Consider the following 21,928-nt stretch of genomic DNA (forward strand, 5'->3'; position numbering starts at 1 on the left):
AACATGAAAAGTTGAAATGTCTTGAGTCAATAAGTATTCAACCCCTGCTTTCCAACAAACTGGGAGACAAATTCACCTTTCAGCGGGATAATAACCTAAAACACAAGGCCAAATATACACTTGAGTTGCTTACCAAGACGACATTAAATGTCCCTGTGTATTAAAATGAGCGGCTAAATGTGATGTTTCACCTAGTTACACTTCTGACTTAAATCGATTTGAAAATCTATGGCAAGACTTGAAAATGGCTGCTTAGCAATGATCAACCACCAACTTGAGAGCTTTAATGTGGTACAATCCAAGTGTGCAAAGTTCTTATAGACTTACTCAGAAAGACTCACAGCTGTAATCACTGCCTAAGGTGATTCTAACATGTATTGACTCGAGGGCATGATGTAAATGAGATTTCTGTATTCCATTTTCAATGAATTTGCTAAAATTTCTAAAAACATGTTTTCCCTTTGTCATTATGGGGGATTGTGTGTAGATGGATGAACCCCCCCCTCCCCCCATGCTTGGATCCCATGCTTTCTTGATAGTACAAACCTGCTGTCCGAACCAAGGCTTTAGTTATTAAGCTACTCTGAGCTCACGCCTGGAAGAAAGCACAGGGTTCAAGTGCAAGAAGTTTTCTGAGTTGATGTGTGATCAACGATTGCATGTTCTCACACACTCTCTGTTAATATTTATCATTTGATCTATTCTTGTGTTTCCTCCCTTTCTCAATCATACTTTTCATTTGTGACGATATGTACAGTATTTCATTTAACAGCAGAATGCGTAACTACAGCTACTCAGTCGCTCTATCAACATTAGGGGAACGGAGATAAAGGGTTAAAGCCATCCAGTCACATAACAAAAATAACTGATACACATGAGCTTTCGAGTATAACCCCAGTTACAAAATCGGAAATCATAAGCTTAAAAGGTCCAGCAGTCATATATTTCCCAAAGAAAATAGCATTTGAGTGACTAAAACACCCCCCCCCCCACCCCCCCAGATTCAAATGCTCAGAATGTACCTTCTCTCATTTCCAACTATCAGTAAGGCTGAAGGACCAGTCTGAGTGGGTGGGGAGCTCACCTTGATTGACGGCAACTTAGATGCAATGCTGCAGTGAGATCATCTCAAGCAAATGTGCTGATACACGAAGCGCAACTCAAACAAGATTTCAATCCTGTCATACATCACGGTTTCACAAATTATTTGTCTATCCAACTGCTTGGTTATTGTAACCGCATCGATAGACAACATCCTGTCTCAGTTCATGTTGGACAATTTCAGTTGAAACTGGTCGGGAAAAGCCTGGGTTGACTTCATCAATTACATTTGCTGACTGCCAGACCATGTACATAAACCATGCCTTGCCATGATGTCAATAATTTTGTATACATCGTTTGGCATGTCTCTTCTGTTGCAGTTCATAGCAGCACTGACATGACAACTGAGTCAGAGTTCCAAACATAATTTCTTCCCCCATGCTGGCCAGTAACTAGCTAACACCAGATACAGATGAAAGTGAAAACCTAAAAGTATATTTGCCACAGATAAATAGGAGAAACCTATAACAGCCTGCAGTCAAATTTTGACACCAGTAGTCTAGCTAGCTATGTAAACCACGTCCCTTTGCGAACACGTCTTCTGCAATGATGGTTACAAGGCAGTACTTATTTAAACAAGGTATGAGAATAAGACGTTACGATTGGTGTATTAAAATGAGCGGCTAAATGTGATGTTTCACCGATCCCCAATAAGCAAATAGTATCTGGATTCCTGAATTCAAGATTTTGACATAAAGAAGGAAGCAAGTCACTTTATGATCTAACTTTATCAATGTACCGGCGACAGTCATTTGTCATACTCTGATAGGGTTTAATCCAAGTCATCCAATTTGATGATAAACATGATTTTGACTATTCAGGACCTTTTAAATATGCTTTTCATTCTCTGACGTTCTAACCAAAACAGAAACTCAACCTGGACCGTCTGTTCTTCACCTACACATTTCAGGAAAGCCAGGTTTTAGGAACCTGCTGCTGATGGACTTGATGAGCTTTACTACGCAGCACTCTAATTTGAGCTTTCCTACTTAGAAAGCCTGAAATATTGAAGAGGTTTGCTGTTTTGTTCTCCTCGTTTCATGTTTTCACGCAATCTGCCTGATGCACTTGAACTGGTCTCCAGGCCGCCGATCATAGGCCACATAACAGTATGTATGTAATGTAGGTAAGCATGTGCAGTTTGTCCCTTTCTACGTGTACCTAATACACAGTGAGCGTAAAGGTGTGTGTTCATTCTTTCATGAACAAACATGTACGTCCTTCCTTTGATTACAACAGAGCTGCTATTTAAACTTGTACAATAATACTGTAAGGTAAGCTCGTCTACGTACAATTGAACCGAGATAAAAGTAAATTGACATTGATGGGAATTGAGAACAATCAATAATCTATCATTTCAAAATACATTTATATATTTCATGAAATCATGTTTATCAATTGACTGAGGTTGAAACTGAAACTTCATATTTACATTTTCTAACAGTTCGTTGACAGTCTAAATAGTTATTTTACAGTAAATTGACATAGGGTGGGATTATATACAAAACACAGGAAAGAGAGATTTTAGAAATCCCTGCTGTCTAAATTGAGGTGCTTTAGAGGTTAAAATGCTGTTCTGGTCGGCTCCCTCCATTGCTCTTTTTGCTGATAAAGCGACACCACAGGGTCATGAGCAGGGATAGGACCGCACAAGCCAGCGCCACGGAAGCGCCCGCCCACATCACCAACTGTCTGCATTTCTGTCAATGCGGAATAACAAGAATCAAATACAGACCATACTACTGCCCCAAGGAAGGTCTGCTCGGGATGGGAGTTAAGGCAAAAAGACCTTCTCACAGATCTAAGACCCTTTTCCCTCTTAGCAGTTCTACAGTGTTGTTGTATATCACCTTATTCTCTTGGATTCCCCTGAGCAGGGCAAAGCTGCTGAGATGGGTGCAGGAGCACACAGTGTGGGTGGAGTTGGACTTCACTGAGGTGCAGCCCTGGATTGACCACGCCCCCTCACCATCCTCTGACCAATAAACACAGGTGGTATTCGCATCACTGGACTGGGGAGATGAGGAGATGAGACTCATATAATTTTATGAACAGCTAGGGTCTACTGCGTGCATATCTGTTAAACATTTTTTACTTTTTTTTTTATATGTCTAATAAAACCTGTTTTAAAGGGATAGTTCACTTTATTTTGAAGTTAAATCCAGAATAATCTGGCTAGCATTTTTGTATCCGTTAGTGGTGCATTCAAAAGCATGGGGACGTAGACCACACAGAGCTCTTTCCCCATGATTTTGAACACATCGCTAATGGATACAATCCATTTCCACTAGCATGGCTACATTCCCCAAAAATTGTAGCTAGGAGATTATAAACATTGCTAAATACATTTTTTAAACCTGTTTGGAGCAAACAATCACAGCCTAGGGAAGTCAAAGATAAGCGAAAGAAGTGAACTATCACTAACTGACAGTCAGCCTTTTAGAGAAACACAATTGTTACCTTCAAGTGATTGAAGGTGAGAATGATAGGTTCAGACAGGTTTGTTGTGTTGGGGTTGCTAACAGATACAGTCACCACTCTGGAGGAGAGCTGCTCAGAGCTGTTGGTCAAAGTCTGCAGACTCTTGTAGCTGAGCAAAATGGCAAACCCAAATCCTGCAAACATCATAACACAAAACCAATCCACTTAAAACATACAGAAACACAAATAAAACAAAACCAATTCACAAATCATCAAGTATACAAACCCATCAACCTAAAATACATAAAATATGCCCCATATACAGTATAATAAGCCCTGCACAAAACACAAAAACCTCCACACAAATCCTACAAGATATAAAATAAAGAAACGTATAGAAATGTCAGTAAATACTTGTCACTCAGAAACTCCCAATTACTTTGTTTTTTTAAGAAGGCTAATGCCACTGCAGCTGAGTGGGACTATACCTGGGTAATTCGTGTCATCTCCGATCGCCGTCTCCCAGGTGGTGTCAAGTTGGATGTTTTCATTCGTCAGTCTGACTGGTCCTCGGGGTGGTGTCCTGTCCATCCTCACCACAACTTCTACCTCTGTTTTTCAACATAGGGACAAAAATCTATACCGAGTAGAAATCACCATTATTGAAAGAACAAGTGGTCACTTAGTGGTCAATGTGTTCGGTGTAAGGTTAAGTTGTGGTACCGGTGATGTTAAAGTGATCACCAAATGTGTTTTCATTATAAGTATTACCTGTATGGCTTGTATTTATCCTGCTCACATTTTCTCTCAGCTGTGGAGCAATCAGTCTGATAGAGTTTTCTACTGTCCTCAGTAGTGTAGTCACTTTACCGCTGTTACCACCTTGACCATTGGACTGGAGTTGAAGAACAGCAGTGACATTGGCCAGGACCTTTAGAAAAGACAGACAACAGAGGCGTGATGTAACGTGTGTGTGTGTGTCCGCGCGCGCTTGTATGTAGCTCAGGGAGGCAACATACTGTCAAAAGCACCTCTCCAGTCTTTTCTGTCGCTCCAGCCAACCCAGAGGAGTTACTCAACACCAAACAGTTGTTTCTCAGGAGAGACAAGAGGCTGTCAAAACCTGGTAGAGTCTGAGACAGAGAAAGTACACAGAAAGAGAGAGAAAGATAAATGAGAAGAATATGGTGAATAATCAAGATGAAGAGAAGTACTTGAGAAAATAATAATTTAAAAAGAGGAAGAATTTACCTGTTCAGGTGTACTCTGAGTTGCAAAAGGGTCACAATTCAGCTCTAAAGAAAAACCATGAATGCAGATGACCTCAGATCGTACAAATACAACACAATACATCAGGCCGGTCATCGCGATTGTGAAACTGGTAACTGGTAGGCTAGGTGGAGGTTTCAACAGATGGCCTCAAGATCAGTGGTCACAAGCGAAGACAACTGAGGTCAGCAGAAAATGAAAAGGTAGAACAAGCATTTCTCGCACCTTGACACTTAGATTGGTTGTTGCCATAGGTAGTGAATCCAGGGGGACAATGACACCTGTAGCTGCCCTCCAGATTCCAGCAGGTTCCAATCTCGCCACAGGGGTATTTGTTCCCAGCCCCTATACACTCATTTACGTCTGAGTGAGTGAGAGAGAAAGAAGAAGTGGGGGAATAAGAAAGACGATGACGACATGGATGTGTCGGATAGTGACCTAACAGAGTGATACTAAAGACACGCAATACCCGAAACACAATGTGGATAAGACGTTTCAAATAATTCTGGTCAATGCATTTATTAGTTTTGCGGTACTGTGAGGTAGTCCCAGTAAAGTGACTACCACAACTTAACCTTACACAGAACACATTGACCCATGGATGGTGTTTCTCTCACCTACACACATAGAACTTATATCGCCTTCCTGATGGAATCCCTGGAGACAACTGCACCAGTAGCTTCCCTTCATATTGTGACAGGTTCCCCACTCCCCACAAATATGTCTGTCCTCACCACACTCATCAATGTCTGAAAGTAGAAGAGATTGGTGGGGGAAAAAAGTGGTGGGGAGAGAGATGATGATGAAAGTGTATGTGATGAAAATGGGAGAGTAACAAAAAAATACAACATTGCAATTGTCTGTATATACAGTGCATTTGGAAAGTATTCAGACCCCTTGACTTTTCCCCCAAAACGTCCCCCCCAAAAATACGTTACAGCCTTATTCTAAAATAGATGAAATTAAATCTACACACAGTACCCCATAATGACAAAGTGAAAACAAAAAAAAACAGAAATATATTATTTACATAACTATTCACAGACCCTTTGCTATGAGACTCAAAATTGAGCTCAGGGGCATCCTGTTTCCACTGATCGACCTTGAGATGTTTCTACAACTTGATTGGAGTCCACCTGTGGTAAATTCAATTGATTGGACATGATTTGGAAAGGCACACACCTGTCTATATAAGGTCCCACAGTTGACGGTGCATGTCAGAGCAAAAAGCAAGCCATGAGGGCAAAGGAATTGTCCGTAGAGCTCAGAGACAGGATTGTGTTGAGGCACAGATCTGGGGAAGGGTACCAAAAACATTTCTGCAGCATTGAAGGTCTCCAAGAACACAGTGGCCTCCATCATTCTTAAATGGAAGAAGTTTGAACCACCAAGACTCTTCCTAGAGCTGGCTGCCCGGCCAAACTGAGCAATAGGAGGAGAATGGCCTTGGTCAGGGAGGTGACCAAGAACACGATGGTCCCTCTGACAGAGCTCCAGAGTTCCTCTGTGGAGATGGGAGAACCTTCCAGAAGGACAACCATCTCTGCAGCATTCCACCAATCAGGCCTTTATGGTAGAGTGGCCAGGCAGAAGCCACTCCTCAGTAAAATGCACGACAGCCCGCTTGGAGTTTGCCAAAAGGCACCTAAAGGACTCTCAGACCATGAGAAACAAGATTCTCTCGTCTGATGAAACCAAGATTGAACTCCTCGGCCTGAATGCCAATCGTCACGTCTGGAGGAAACCTGGCACCATCCCTACGGTGAAGCATGGTGGTGTGATAGACACATTACAAGATTATGTTTAATACTGTTTACGCATCAAATGGTTGTTTTATGCAATAGAATAGGTTTCTATTAGTACTTTCTCATGTGACTGTGTGAACTGAGAGGAGCCTCTGATGCTGACAATTTATTTATGAATGGTTTGGTGATACTATTTCATAGAATGAGTTGATGTTTGTACCAGGGAGAGATGGCTCGGGTATGGATAATAATAACGAGAGGAACCTTTTCTTAGGGGTCAAACTGGTTTCTATACAATAAGACCAGTCTTCACAGCAAATGCTATCTCGCTGGGGGATACTCCTTTCTCATATATCAAGGTAGAGAGATGAGGTAGTATTTCAAAAATAATGTTAAACACTATTATTACACACAGAGTCAGTCCATGCAAAATATTATGTGACTTGTTAAGCACATTTAGGATTGCCATAAAAAGGGGTTGAATACTTACTGACTTAAGACATTTCAGCTTTCATTTTTTATTAATTTGTAAAAAATTCAAAAACATAATTCCACTTTGACATTATGGGGTATTGTCTGTAGGCCAGTAATGTGGAAAACGTAAAGGGGTGTGAATACTTTCGGAAAGCATAGGATGTTGTTCAGTAACAGAATGACTACAAGGGATATTTAGGAATAGTTGATTAAGACCGAATTCCTTCATCCAAAGAGGATATGACTCACCAAATAAGCACTAATGCAATAGATAGATTTGTTATATTCCCGAGGTTTCTTATGTCTTAGATATAGGACAGACAGTTCAAAACCTTATGATTAAATTTTTTGACTGTCTATTTTAGACTTTTAGAGGTTAACAAGTAATACAATACAAATCTTTAAAAAGTTAGGGTCAAAATTATTGACACCCTTATTATCAATACCTCACCTTGTGAGGATAGGGGCATTTTAGGGATCTTAGAACATTCCTCCATACAGAATCCTTCCAGATACTTGATATATCTCTTAACTGAGCTTATGGACTGCCCTCTTCAATTTAAACCACAAGTTTTCAATGGGTTAGACATTTTTATTTGGTGGACAATAGACAATTTCTTTGTGGATTTTGATTTGTGCTTGGGGTTATTGTTTGACTGGAAGATCCACTTGCGGCCAAGTTTCCGCTTCCTGGCAGAGGCAACCAGGTTTTTGGCCAAAAAAATTACAAGGGCTCTAGGACCAGTGGAAGCAAAATAGCCCCATAACATCAAAGATCCACCACCATATTTTATAGTAGGTAAAAGGGGTTCTTTTCTGCTTATGCATTGTCATTTCCACGCCAAAACCATCCCTGTAGTGCAAGTCCACTGGTCCTGAGACCCTTGTTAAGGTCAATGGCATCATGAACTTTACCCAGTACCAAGTAATTTAACCAAAAAAAGGGTTGCCTCTGTCAGGAGGCTGAAACTTGGCCATAAGTGGATCTTCCACCAAGACAATAAACCCCAAGCACACAAAAATCCACAAAGAAATGGCTAATTGGCCAAAAATATATATTTTTTGGAATAGCCATCTCAGTCTCTGGACTTGAAACCCATTGAAAACCTGTGGTTTGAATTGAAGAGGGCAGTCCATAAGCGCAGACACGTGATATCAAGGATCTAGAAGGATTCTGTATGTAGGAATGGTCTAATATCCCTCCCAATCTGTTCTCCAATTCCAAACATTTTAGAAAAAGGCTCAGTGCCGTTATCCATGCAAGGTGAGGTATTGAAAACAGGTGTGTCAATTTTTACCCCTACCTTTGAGGAAAAAAGTATTACTTGTTTAACAAAATCTCCTTCTCTGAGCAATTGTACAAGTATAAAATCACATAATTTCCCAACATTTCTGAGCATACAATATAGCTCAGTATTTGAATTACGTATTTATTTTTTGATAAATCTTTATCAAGGGTGTCAATAATTTCAGACCCTACTGTATGCTACATTATCATAATGTTAAAACTGACAGACAGTGGTAGCTTTTAATTATCCTGTTTTATTCATATTAGTGGTAAGGAATTAAAGCTGTTATTAGTTATTAATAACATCTTAAAAACACAGTATTGACCTATACATCCTCCATCTGCAGAAGTGAAATAAGTGATCCTAGATTTGAACCCAGGATGACACCGACAGTGGTAGCTACCAAGGGTGTTGAAGCAAGTAGAATGGTTCCCACAGATGGAGGGATCTTCCACACACTCATCTGTATCTACATAACACCAAATAAGTATTTGAGGTTAGGACAGATCTTAGGTATTAATCAGTTAGTTGGTTGGCTTGAAATGAGTGAGAATAGAGAATAGTTTCAGCTAATGAACAGTGAATGCATTCTTTTAGACACCATCATTCTCACTCTAACCTCTTGGTAAGTCTGAATTCTAAACTTCTTATCCTAGATGTGAACCTGTAAAAGGCACCAGTTAAATTCAAACAGATAGAGATGAATGAAACAATAGCCTGCTGTCTACACTTGCCATTAAAATACAGTGATCTTTTTCCATCACCTGGGTAAATCAGTTGATCTTACCAGAACAGCCACTTCCAATCTTAGTAATCTTATGCCCTGTTTGACAGAGTGGAAGATATATCCCTTCCAAAGGTAGGGCCAGGTAGAGACCTGTAGGAAAAAAAAGAGAGAAGAAATATCAGACAAACAAATGATGCCTCTATATACATGCAAGCATATCCTTTAGACCAGTGCAGTCATGCCATTTGGCAGTGTCAAATTACAAACAGATATTCTCTCAATCTCTGAGATGCCCTCATCTTTATTTCAGGCAACAACAAAAAAACTCCTACAGTTGAAAGGCCCTCCAGTACCATGGGGAAATGAGCTAACTCACCAAGAATCAAGAAGCATAAATTCACTCCCATTACAAAGGCAGTTTTGTTGTTTGTCGATTAACTGTGCGTGCCGTGTAACTGACAGTGGTACTTCAACACGGTCACGTTATTCTCTCTCTGCAAATGTCTCCCTTTTATTACTTTTCTCAACACCGTCATCTGAAGAGATTTCATCTTGAAGTAGAAAAGGGAAGTCACTATAGCAGTTCTTCATCATCATCTCCACCTCCTCATTTACTCGATCAGTGATGGGGAAAGAGATGGGTAAAAAAAAAACAGTCAAAGATATCACAGACATTAAGAGCTTTAGCGTGTCACCCTACTTAAGGAATACAAAAATCAGCCACTTTAAAAGATGCATTCTTCCCTTATTTCCCCCCCTAAATAAAACAAAAAACGCAACTTGCAAAACTATGCATCATCCCAAACCTGGTTGTGCAATCAGAATGACACATTCAATAAACAAAAACATAATTTCTCAGTACTGGCTAAAACGCACGTCACACTAGATGGTGAGCGATAATGCAGCTTCCAGTACATAGCTGTCTAAATACTTGCAATTCAATGCCTCTCCGCCCCTTCAGGTCAACCAAAGTCACAATTTAATTTGATGACATAACATTAATGGAAATATACTTACCTTGCAATTGCATCACAAAAAACAATCACATTAATGAGACAATTTATGGTTTCATTTGAGGTGACAACCTTTATTGAAATTTCTTTGTTGAAAAAAATATATAAGTGTAGAACATCGATGGACAAAACATTTTTAGTGCATAATTTAGACTGAATGACCGTATTGGCTGATGGACATACCGTATTATAATTTTAAGAACATAAAATGTCAACAAAAAAAAAAAAGACTCCTATCAAGTGTAAAACCACTGAACAAAGGAGGCTCCCATATAAATAAAAATAAAATATTTTCTTCAAATATACAAAGTAATTTACAGGACTGATAAAAACCTCAGAATTAAAATGACTAAGGTAAACAATTGATCAATTATTCCGTTTCCTTCGTCAGTTGAACTGAGGCACTTGAACTGCGTGCGTGAGTATTGAGGACTTCTAATCTACACCCAACTGAGGGTTGATGCAGACAGGAGAGCAGTGTTTCAATTAACCTACATTACCACCACCCAACACCATGTCAATCTAGAAATCCATACTAACTAGGACCAATGTTGAAAGCTTGGGTCTATACAACTCCCTCATTGTCCTTTAATAATATAGTTCACAATCTACTAATGTATAGTAGTCTATCTTGTTCTAAAGGCCCTGCACCTCCCATAGCAGGATCTCATTGTAGGCAACGGTAAAAAGGAGTTTCCCTGAGGGGGAGAATCGACAGGTCTGCAAAGAGTCACTGTGGTGGAGGAAGTCCTGGAACCTACCGCTGGATGATTTGATGAGCTTCAGCACTCGCTCTGAGAGAGAGAGACAAAACACACAGCTTCATGCAACCTATTTACATACATACAGAATGTATCATTCCGTACAGTACTGTGCAGAGACACACATGCTGGTGGTTTGTCAAACTGATGCTGTATTGTAAATTCGAAAATACCAAGCAAGCCTGTGCCAAGCTGGTCTGCTTTTGATGGGTTTTTATTGCAGTTTATTTTAATGCTTCCGTCCTTGCTAGCAAACAAAGTGCTTTTTACAACACGAAACACAAGACACACCAGTCGCATTGTAAAACTGAAATGAGCGAGGTAGAAGAGAAGTGACATGCACCTTTTGAGCCCACAGCTATGAGGCGACCCTTGGAGGAGAGGCTGAAGCACATGGCCCAATGGGACAGGGCAATCTTCTTTATGACCCGTTTCTTGGCCAGGCTGTAGAAGGACAGCTCTCTCTCCACTCCATAGCCTGTGTACACCACCAGGCCAGGGTCTATGGGGCTGAAAGCAGCCAGGCTGGGAGGAAGGCTGTCTGACTCCTGATGAAGACAGAGATAAAGAGAGAGAGGACTTTTAAAACACAGAAATGTTCACGGTAAAACTATTCAATGCTTGCAAGGTTGAGAAAGGTTTTTCAAGTAAAAAACAGTCATTGACGATATCACGTCTCATCTTGCACTTCACGTCGGGGCCGATTCAGACTTTTTTAAAACCCGTTTTGATTGAAGCTCTTCTCAGTATTCAGACCTACCCTATGCACATGCGCAATGGGGTTTGCGGTTGTGGCTCCCTTGCAAGCGCTGAATAAATGTAATTCAAATCACAGAAAACACACCCCGTTTCCCACAGTGTAGTATAAAATGTTAGTTTTTTTATATACTTTTTTGTGTGGGAAATGGGGTGGAAATACCTGTCATCTTGATATGCTTTCCAGTTTGCTTCCATGAACGGTTTCACATTAGTCTCCAGCAATTAGAAGGAAAAATCATCTAAAACAATTGCTATTTGTATTTTACAATCCTCTTCTCCAAACAGATTACTAATTTACCTAGCTCTTATCAATAGCTCTTATCAATTTGTAAATTAAATTGCATGGAGAGCGGTGTGTTATTTCTAATAATTTTTTTTTTTTAAATCCACTTGGAACAAACAGGTAAACTCAAACTTATTCATGATTCCCGTATCTGTAGACACACCTCTGCCATACCTTCAATTTCTGTGATCTACCCCCCCCAAAGAAATACATTGCTGGCACATGCATTTCCCCATGCTTAAAGGTGCAATATGCAGAAATCACTCCGCCATTTCCTGGTTGATAAAATTAAAATAGTTTGCCTAATTTCAGTTTATGGTGACAAAACAAGCAGTCATTATGTAGAGAATCATTGTACCAGCTAATCCGCGGTGAAATTTATTTTCTATAACCAAAAATATTGAATTTTCATCTGTTTGAAGCTGGTGTACAAAACCGAAATGAAAAGACGAAAAAAAACGATACTTAAGAATGGGAAGCATAGAAATTACGCACATAGAACAAATCCACCAGTTCTTAGACTCGCTTTCAACGAGAATGACAGATCTATAACTTACTTTTCTATGTGAATTTGGTCGGGTCGCCTACATATTGCAGCTTTAAGTCCAAGTTCAGAATACATAGAGAAAAGTGCATAAAAGGGGAATAAAAAGTTACATTGATGCGCACGCGCATAACTTGGGTCTGAATTCCCAACATCCTGAACAAAATCCTCACCTGAAAGTGCTTGTCTAACTTGTCTAAGACTGATTTCCATGCTATTCATTTTGTGTGCATGTGTGTGTATGCCTATGAAGAGAGGTTTACCTCAGGATTGGCAGGGGCTGGAAATGTGAGCCAGTCCAGGAGCTCACACTTGTCCTTCATCCAATCAGCTGCCCAAACGCTGACCCGTCTGTCTGTACTGGCAGCCAACCACATCTCGTTTCCTTCAAGCCCAAATTCTTTGTACTGGTGGACAAAATGCATGACGACACAATTCCTTCATGTAGATTCTTAGTAGCTCCTCAAAAACAGTTACACTAGTAACCTCAGAAGACGTCACACAGAAGTATGTTCTAGTCATTCTATTATACTATAGGATGGGGTCCCCCCTTTTATTCATTATAATTTGAAAGGCAAAACTGATCCGAGATCTGCACTCCTACTCAGATGAATATGGGCCCTGACCTGTTTCTTCACACACTGGATGGTAGTAATGGGTGCCCCCTTGTGGTCGCTGATAAGTCGGACGGTAAGCCCGGTTTCTGGGCTGCTGACAGCCATCAGGCCGTCCCTCCCCGCAGAGAGGATCACCTGACCTGAGGGTCAGAGGTCACATATAGCCTCCGTTATTGGCAATGTGTATTATTATACATCCCAGTGAAATGACGTACAAACGGTGTCCCAACAGAAAGACTGCTATCACATCCTAAACATGAATAGGAAAGCAGAGTCGGCAGTGTCCGACTACCAAATTCACACACGAGACAATGTCCACTGGTAGCATTGACAGTGACCTTCCCAAACACACACACACCGTTAGCAGAGTACTGGATGGCGGTGACGGCCACAGGGTGCGGGTGCAGCTTGAGCTCCATCTCTGAGGAGGCCAGGCGAAAGATCCTTAGGGTCCCGTCGCTGTACCCCCCCACCACACAGGCACCCCCTTTAGAGGGACTGACGACCGGGCTCCAGCACGCACTACCACAGCTCTGACAGACAAGACGGGGGGACGGGGAAGGAAATCAGGTGTGTAGATATTGACAGTCAGACTCCTAGGTTTATAACTGGTGCATGATGCGTTGGAGCTTCTCTCTCTCTCTCAATGTGGCATGTAGCCTTGTAAGTACCATGTCATAATGGAATTGTTACAGCATGTGATATACAGCCATTTAGCCTGTGTAAGGCGGTAGTTGAAAATAATAGCTCTGTTCATGTCATAGCTCTAATTATAACATGCTTCACACAATTTTGTTGTTTATAAGCGCTTTATAATATTTGCATTATGATACTTATGGCTGCTGTTACAGTGTATTAATGTATATAGGTGTAATCAGGGGTTAAAGCAACAACAAAAATCCCATGACTGAAACTTAAGTGGATCTCAGATCGATTGTCTGCTGGCCCAAGTTATCCTCCCCTTCCATTTAAAAATGTCATGTCCATCATGCTTTTAGGGAGAGGATAATTTTGTACATGTATTAAAACGGCGAGTTTCACCACTATCAGTCCTTTTCGATTAGAAAGAAAAAATGACCCATACGAGTGGAAATCCGTCACAGCGACTGAACGCATTAACCTTATAAAGTATTTTTTTGAATCCACACGGCCATCTTAGCCTTAGCGGTTCCTGTAGTTGTCTTGCAGTCTCACCTGGTTGAGCACCTGAAACTGCACCACCAGTTCGTTGTTGGGGGCCGACCACACCCTCACACTGCCATCCTCCCCACACGTGGCAAAGTGGCTCTCGTCTGGGCTGAAAACCACGTCATTTACCTGACCACCGGGGAGGGGGGAGCAGGTCATTCAATGTACGGATAGAGGCGTCAACAATGAAAGGTCATATAGGATCCAAAAGTCATAAACGCATGCACACGCTGGCAAAAATGCTGCACTGTACCTTGCTCTTGTGTCCGCTGATGAGGCGGATGCTGGTGTTGTCCACCCAGTTGATGTACCACAGGGTACCCGCCGTGGTGCCCACGATGCCCATGTCCATGACGTCGTCAAAGGCCGCGCTCACCACCGTCCCGTCCAGCATCATCTCCTGCTCCAATAGCACCCGAGCACCTCTGATAGACAGAGGCAAGGACCAATGAGAGTAGACCATTAGATCAAATAAGCCAATTCATTGAATAAGAGTGGTTCTCTATATAAAACGTAATAGCCTCACAAGATCGCACTGATGCAATACATGTACACTGAACCAAAACATAAAAACACAAATAAACTGAGTTACAGTTCATACAAGGAAATCAGTCAATTGAAATAAATTAACTAGACCCAAATCTATGGATTTCACATGACTAGGAATACAGATATGCATCTGTTGGTCACAGATACAGTTCCTTTAAAAAAAAGTAGGGCCTTGGATCAGAAAACCAGTCAGTATCTGGTGTGACCACCATTCGCTTCATGCAGCGCGACATCTCCTTCACATAGAGTTGATCAGGCTGTTGACTGTGGCCTGTGGAATATTATCCAACTCCTCTTCAATGGCTGTGTGAAGTTGCTTGATATTGGCGGGAACTGGAACATGCTCTCGTACATGTCGATCCAGAGCATCCCAAACATGCTCAATGGGTGACATGTCTTGTGATTTTGCAGGCCATGGAAGAACTGGGACATTTCAGCTTCCAGGAATTGTGTACAGATCCTTGTGACATGGTGTTGTGCATTATCATACTGAAACATGAAGTGATGGTGGTGGATGAATGGCACGACAACGGGCCTCAGAATCTCGCCACGTATCTCTGTGCAGTCAAATTTCCATTGATAAAATGCAATTGTGTTGGTTGTTCGTAGATTATGCCTACCCATACCATAACCCCACCATGGGGCAATCTGTTCACAATGTTAACATCAGCAAACCACTCGCCAACACGACCATATAAAGCGCTGTCTGCCATCTGCCCGTCACAGTTAAAACTGGGATTCATTAGTGAAGGGCACACTTCTCCAGTGTCCCAGTGCCCATCGAAAGTGAGTATTTGCCAACTTAAGTCGGTCACGACACCAAACTGCAGTCAGGTCAAGACCCTGGTGAGGACGACGAGCACGCAGATGAGCTTCCCTGAGACGGTTTCTGACAGTTTGTGCAGAAGTTCTTCTGTTGTGCAAACCAACAGATGGGTATTCTCAGACAATCCGGAAGGAGAAAAAGCCAGATGTGGAGGTCCTGGGCTGGCTTGGTTACACGTGGTCTGCAGTTGTAAGGCCGGTTGGGCGTACTGCCAAATTCTCTAAAATGCCATTGGAGGAGGGTTATGGTAAAGAAATGAACATTCAATTATCTGGCAACAGCTCTGGTGGACATTCCTGTTGCCCTCTCCCTCAAAACTGGAGACATCTGTGGCATTGTGTTGTGTAACAAAACTGCACGTTTTAAAGTTGCCTTTTATTGTCCCCAGCAGAAGGTGGACCTGTGTAATGATAATGCCGTTTAATCAGCTTATTGATATGCCACACCTATTTAACAGGGATGTTAGACAGGTGTGACTAACAGGGATGTAAACAACACTTTACATGTTGCATGCTGAAATCGATCCGCCGTAAAAGACAAATAAACCAGAAGCATAGAAATAGAGCACATAGAACAGATCTACCGCTTCTTAGACTTGCTTTCAATGAGAATGACAGATCTGTAACTACCATTTCTATGTGAATTTGATCAGGTCCCCTCAAAAAGTAACATATTGCAGCTTTAACTAAATACCACATTTTCAAGGTATATAAATCAACAGGCCACAGAGATGAATGGGCTTTAAAGACATGTCATGAGAAGATACACTATGTAACATAGGAGGATGAGGGAAAAGGTATGTAAGGAGTAGAATGTGTAGGCTGAGAAGGAGTGTGCGGTGAGCAACAGACCTGTCCTCTGTGTTAGAGGCCTCTCCTCCAGGCCTCATGCCCTGTACAGCTGCTACGCCCCACAGCCTCAGCCTGCGAGTGTTACTGCCCGTCAACAGACGGTTCCCCCGACACAGCAGCACTCCTAGAAACACACACAAACGTACACTAATACTGTACATAGAGACTCACAAACCTGTTTTGGAGACTGGTTTATTTGCAAGGATTGTGATATGTGTTTATTTACCAACTTTAGTTGAATGAAGTCTGGATAAGCTTCGGATAAGAGTGCCTGCTATGAGTAACATTTTTTAAATGTAACTGACCGATCTCCCCCTGGTCAGCCTCCCAGGTCATGAAGCAACGCTGGGTGTTGCAGTCCCAGGCACACACATGTCCAGTGTTGGTGCCCGTGAAGAGGATGGAGTTGGCGTTGTAGCACAGAGCTGTCAGCTCCACGTCACCCACCTCCTCTGGCACACATACTCTCTGCACCTAGAATTTGAATTAGAAAAACTTTATTGTCCACACAACGTGGCCATTTTTCTTCAAAGTCTTTGTTTAAAAAAAAACGTTGTTGTCCTCGTTATGTGGAAATATGTCTTCCTATGAGGGAGGACATGTTGAACATACCTGGTGCCGGCCTCATTTTTATCCAAGCAGAGGGGCTCTAGTTAGCTCGACATGCCCAGCCCAAACCAGGCAGGAAATAAGCAGTGTTAAACAAAAGAAGGCTGGTATTACACCGAAACAACATGTTCTCTAGAAAGCAGGCCAAAAAAGCATAGATTGGGTCGGTACGATAGTTACCTTCTTAGAAAAACAATTAATTAGAAATTCATTCTAATTCTATTGTTACCTTGAGCTCCACGTCCAGGCCCTGTGTGTGGGTGTTGCAGAAGTAGAGTCCCTGGCTGCCCACACAGGCCAGCTGGCTGGCTGCAGAGGGGCTGAAGGCCACGTCGTGGAGCGGGCCGGACACACTGACCCTAGACAGCAGCTGGTAGGTCCTGGTGCTCCACAGCGCCACCTCCGGGTCGGTGAAGTCCCCTGCAGGAGGGCAGATTCAAATACCATTTAAAAAAAAAATGTTCTCTCTCATCCTTGAGGTAATCATTGATCTGTATGTGACTGGATAAGTGAATGCTATGTAGTGTTACTCTACTACACTTGTCCTTGAAGGACTGTTCCACTGACCCACAGTGAGGAAGAAGAAATCATCCCTGGAGAAGGACAGGGCCTGCACCGCCCCCCGGTGGTAGGAGATGGTATTACTGCAGGTTCCGTCCTGAACATTCCAGATGCAGATGAGGCTCCTGGTGCCACCGCTGCCCCCTGCCGCCGAGGCCACCGTCTGAAAGAGAACAACACACCGTCAGAGACGTGCAATGACTCATAAAATCACCTGTCTAGTTAGAAGGGATCAAAGTCACATAAACACTTTAAACAGGATAATTCAGACTTAGCACAACTAGTCACAGAGAGAAACCACATTCAGACAGTGGTTGAGACGCAGAGAATGCATCATCCTTATTGGCACCAGCACAGTCCACCACCTTCATCATCATCGCTCATGCTAGAGAGGAGACTGGAGGCCTACCTGCGCGTCATTGGTAACAGCCAGACAGGAGATCTCCTCAGTGTGGCCCAGCCAGTGTCTCTGGGAGCCAGTGTGTAGGTTCTCCACCACCACCACACAACCACAGGAGTACGCAAACAGACCTGCAATCAGTCAACACAACTAGGGCTGTGGCGGTCACGAAATTTCGTCAGCCGGTGATTGTCAAGCAAATAACTATCAGTCTCACGGTAATTGACCGTTAATTAATACAAACACATCTCCTGGTGTCCACGCATAGCCTAAAATACATTTTAAAAAGTCTAATAAAGCCATGTAATATAGCCTACATCTTCACAATAAATCCATTATTTATTTAGACAGGTCTAAAGAAGCATGATATGAAGAAAATGTAGTCCATTTCAGAAGAAAATAATAGCATACTCTGAGTTCTCCTTAGGTTAGGTCCTGGTGTGGCTGTGGGCTACACTAGTTAATTTAGCAGACAAGATTTGCTTATCATTCTGTGGCATTATTTTATAGAATGAAGAATACAATTGAACAAAGCTGAATAAAATATTAATATTTTCTCCAAACGATTTGATGGAGTTCGCACATTTGACTATTCTGTGTTGAGCGGTTAACAAAGAAATAGGTACTCCTATATGCTTAATTTAGAGTTATTAATGTAACTTGAGTAGTTATGTAAACGTTGGGCTATACGTTTTGATTTTTAATACATTGTAAGGCTGCATGATGAGACTAATGATGATTTGAAGAAAGTCGCTTGAAAGTTGTACACACTCCAATAGTCTCTCACAATTTGACAAGCACTTGATGATGCCTTGAATTTCATGGCGGCATCTCCTTTGTGGTCGTAATGCACCATTAAAAGATAACCATGCCTTTTGAAGCCCGGAGTGCTGCGTTGTGCCCTTCTCCCTGAGTGTGCTGCGCAATCCGAAACGTCTCTCACTCACACGGCTCTCTGTCACGTGATCGAGTCTTTCTCATAGGCTACAAGTGAAGACGGACACGTCGGGGACGCAACTGCGCGAGTCATTATCCAATTCTGAGGTGCATATTGAAAACATCGGATGAACTGTCCACATTTACTTTTCGTCAACCAACAAGATGAGTAGGCCTAACGCTACTAATGACCAGCAGCAGCATCAGAGCTTGGAGAAGCCTAATTACCGTGACTAAACGGTCATGTGGAATTTGACTGCCTTCATGACTCGTGACTGTCAGTGTGGCGGTAATATGGTCACCGCAACAGCCCTAAACAAAACCACATAACCCCCACACAATCACAGGAGTACGCAAACAGACCTGCAATCAGTCAAGTTTCAAGTTTTAATGTCACGTGGACAAGAAACATAACATGCCTTTCTTGCTAGCTCCAAACCCAACAATCAATATCAATGTAGTACTAAAAATAACATAAGATAGAACAAAGGCACAAGAGAAATAAAAATAAAGACACGAGAAAGTAAGAAGCTATATACAGGAAAGTATTCAACTACCACACAACCACAGCAGTACACAAACAGACCTGTAATCAGTCAACACAACCACATAAGATAAACAAACAGCGATGAAACTGTAAATAAGAAGGAAAGAGACACAAGGGGTCGGGTCATACATGCTTACGCCAAGTCTTACAATGCATTATAACTTGCATCATAATATTTTCTGTATTCTATCAGTATATTTTAGTCAGCCAATAAAATCAGTTGAACAAGCGCAAGGTTTTACCTGTTTCTGGATTCCACACCATGTTGGCCCGCCCATTGCCATTGTAACCAATTACTGCCTTCAGACTCAGGCCCTCTTCGCCCAGTTCGGGAGTTGCAGTACTCTGAGATGGAGACAAGCAGACAGAATGCTTGGAAAGTAAGCCTTAATGATGCAGGCTTCCTTATTTCTCAATGACAGGACCTGAGCTGGCGAGAGGTGCTCTCTACCTGGTCGAGGGTGGAGGTTTTGAAACGTGGGGTGAAGTGCTTGTAGCAGTCGGGGCGCACTGGCTTCTCCACCTCCAAAGAATCTGTATAACATACAACAAAGTAAGAAAAGGTTAAAGACATGCTCCGGAACATTGGTAACTACTGAGTATTTTTTAAACCTCCCGCATTGGGCAGGACGTGTCAATGTGTAGAAGCTATGCTGTGCCATTTTCCCTACATTTCCCCTCCCCACGTGGGCCCCTCCTCGAGCAGCTCAAGCAATGACCTTCAGCCCCTCACCGTATAAGTGTCCACAATATGCACATGAAGCAACCAGCAGAGCGAGAGAGAAAGCAATGAAGTGTTGCACGAATCTGCACATATGTGACATTGTACGCAATGTTTGGGTGACCATTTTTGGCTTGTTAGCGCTACTTTCAGAACTACTGGCTTAAAAAGTATACACAAGTACCGGATAATCCCTTTAATAGAGAGAGGAATGGCTTTGTCTAGAAATATCCACTATTGTCAAAGTCAACTATAGAGCATACTATATTAAAATAAATATTGAAATAAGTATATTAGACACACACACATATATATATACATACACACATATATACACATACACATACATATATAGCGCATTCGGAAAGTATTCAGACCCTTTTACTTTTTCCACATTTTGTTACGTTACAGCCTTATTCTAAAATGGATTAAAAAAAGAATAATCCTCAATCTACACAAAATACCCCATAATGTCAAAGCAAAAACAGGTTTTTAGAAATGTTTGCTAATTTATTATTATTAAAAGCAGAAATACCTTATTCAGACCCTTTGCTATGAGACTCGAAATTGAGCTCACGTGCATCCTGTTTCCATTGATCATCCCATACCATCCCTACAGGGAAGAATTGTGGTGGCAGCTTCATGCTGTGTGGATATTTTTCAGCGGCATGGACTGAGAGACCAGTAAGGATCGAGAGAAAGATGTACAGAGAGATCATTGATGAAAACCTACTACAGAGCGCTCAGGACCTCAGACTGGGACAAAGGTTCACCTCCAACAGGACAACGACCCTAAGCACAAAGCCAAGATAATGCAGGAGTGGCTTCGGGACAAGTCTCTGAATCTCCTTGAGTGGCCCAGCCAGAGTCCGGACTTGAACCCAATCGAACATCTCTGCAGACCTGAATATAGCTGTGCAGCGGCGCTCCCGATTGACTGCAGGAATGTCCAACAGAGCTGTTGCCGGAGAATTTCATGTTCATTTCTCTACCATAAGCCACCTCCAACGTAATTGTTATAGAATTTGGCAGTACATCCAACCAGCCTCACAAACGCAGAACACGTGTAGCCCCGCCAGCCCAGGACCTCCACATCCGGCTTCTTCACCTACGGGACCATCTGAGGGGGGTGCTGAGGAGTATTTGTGTCTGTAATGAAGCCCTTTTGTGGGGAAAAACTAATTCTGATTGGCTGGGCCTGGCTTCCCAGTGGGTGGAACTGGCGACCAAGTGGGTGGGCCCATGCCCTCCCAAGCCCACCCATTGCTGCACCCCTGTCCAGTCATGTGAAATCCATAGATTAGGGCCTAATGAATGTATTTAAAATGGACTGATTTCCTTCTATGAACTGTAACTCAGTAAAATCTTTGAAATTGTTGCGTTTATATTTTTGTTCAGTATGTACGCATGTACAGTACCAGTCAAAAGTTTGGACACACCTACTCATTCAAGGGGTTTTCTTTATTTTGACTCTTTTCTACATTGTATAATAATAGTGAAGACTTCAAAACTATGAAATAACACATGGAATCATGTAGTGTGCAAAGCTGTCATCAAGGCAGAAGAAGAATCTCAAATATATTTTTAATTTTTTTAATTTTTTTTTGTTTACTACATGATTCCATGTGTTATTTCATAGTTTTGATGTCTTCACTTTTATTCTACAATGTAGAAAATAGTACAAATAAAGAAAAATCCTTGAATGAGTAGGTGTCCAAACTTTTGACTGGTACTGCA

The 21,928-nt window shown here is 42.0% G+C and overlaps 2 protein-coding genes across 3 annotated transcripts in view; both read right to left on the minus strand.

Moving 5' to 3' along the window:
- Positions 1 to 988: 988 nt before the first annotated feature.
- LOC120046257 (adhesion G protein-coupled receptor E3-like) lies at positions 989 to 5,523 on the minus strand. Of its 2 annotated transcripts, XM_038991333.1 has the most exons (6): positions 5,409 to 5,523; positions 4,294 to 5,154; positions 4,011 to 4,133; positions 3,562 to 3,716; positions 2,952 to 3,113; positions 989 to 2,801 (listed from the first exon to the last, which is right to left on the minus strand). In XM_038991333.1, exons 3-6 carry the CDS (start codon positions 4,111 to 4,113, stop codon positions 2,658 to 2,660), a joined length of 564 nt encoding a protein of 187 aa, XP_038847261.1. In that variant the 5' UTR covers positions 4,114 to 4,133; positions 4,294 to 5,154; positions 5,409 to 5,523; the 3' UTR covers positions 989 to 2,657. The 2 variants fall into 2 exon arrangements, with proteins under 2 accessions (XP_038847261.1, XP_038847262.1); XM_038991334.1 differs by lacking the exons at positions 4,294 to 5,154; positions 5,409 to 5,523 and having other exon boundaries at positions 4,011 to 4,143.
- A 4,562-nt stretch (positions 5,524 to 10,085) lies between these two features.
- The window catches only part of wdr90 (WD repeat domain 90), a 49,555-nt gene continuing 37,712 nt past the window's right edge, over positions 10,086 to 21,928 (minus strand). Inside the window, exons 29-42 of the mRNA XM_038991335.1 lie at positions 19,922 to 20,004; positions 19,713 to 19,815; positions 17,997 to 18,118; positions 17,594 to 17,750; positions 17,256 to 17,446; positions 16,723 to 16,891; positions 16,418 to 16,541; positions 14,445 to 14,616; positions 14,198 to 14,320; positions 13,362 to 13,536; positions 13,013 to 13,143; positions 12,650 to 12,793; positions 11,144 to 11,348; positions 10,086 to 10,833 (exon numbers count right to left, since the gene is read on the minus strand). Coding sequence (XP_038847263.1) covers positions 10,676 to 10,833; positions 11,144 to 11,348; positions 12,650 to 12,793; positions 13,013 to 13,143; positions 13,362 to 13,536; positions 14,198 to 14,320; positions 14,445 to 14,616; positions 16,418 to 16,541; positions 16,723 to 16,891; positions 17,256 to 17,446; positions 17,594 to 17,750; positions 17,997 to 18,118; positions 19,713 to 19,815; positions 19,922 to 20,004 — 2,057 coding nt within the window. The 3' untranslated portion in view covers positions 10,086 to 10,675. The remainder of the gene's footprint in view (positions 10,834 to 11,143; positions 11,349 to 12,649; positions 12,794 to 13,012; positions 13,144 to 13,361; positions 13,537 to 14,197; positions 14,321 to 14,444; positions 14,617 to 16,417; positions 16,542 to 16,722; positions 16,892 to 17,255; positions 17,447 to 17,593; positions 17,751 to 17,996; positions 18,119 to 19,712; positions 19,816 to 19,921; positions 20,005 to 21,928) is intronic.

Source organism: Salvelinus namaycush, chromosome 4 (assembly GCF_016432855.1).
Source record: "Salvelinus namaycush isolate Seneca chromosome 4, SaNama_1.0, whole genome shotgun sequence".
In the NCBI taxonomy this organism is placed as follows: domain Eukaryota; kingdom Metazoa; phylum Chordata; class Actinopteri; order Salmoniformes; family Salmonidae; genus Salvelinus; species Salvelinus namaycush.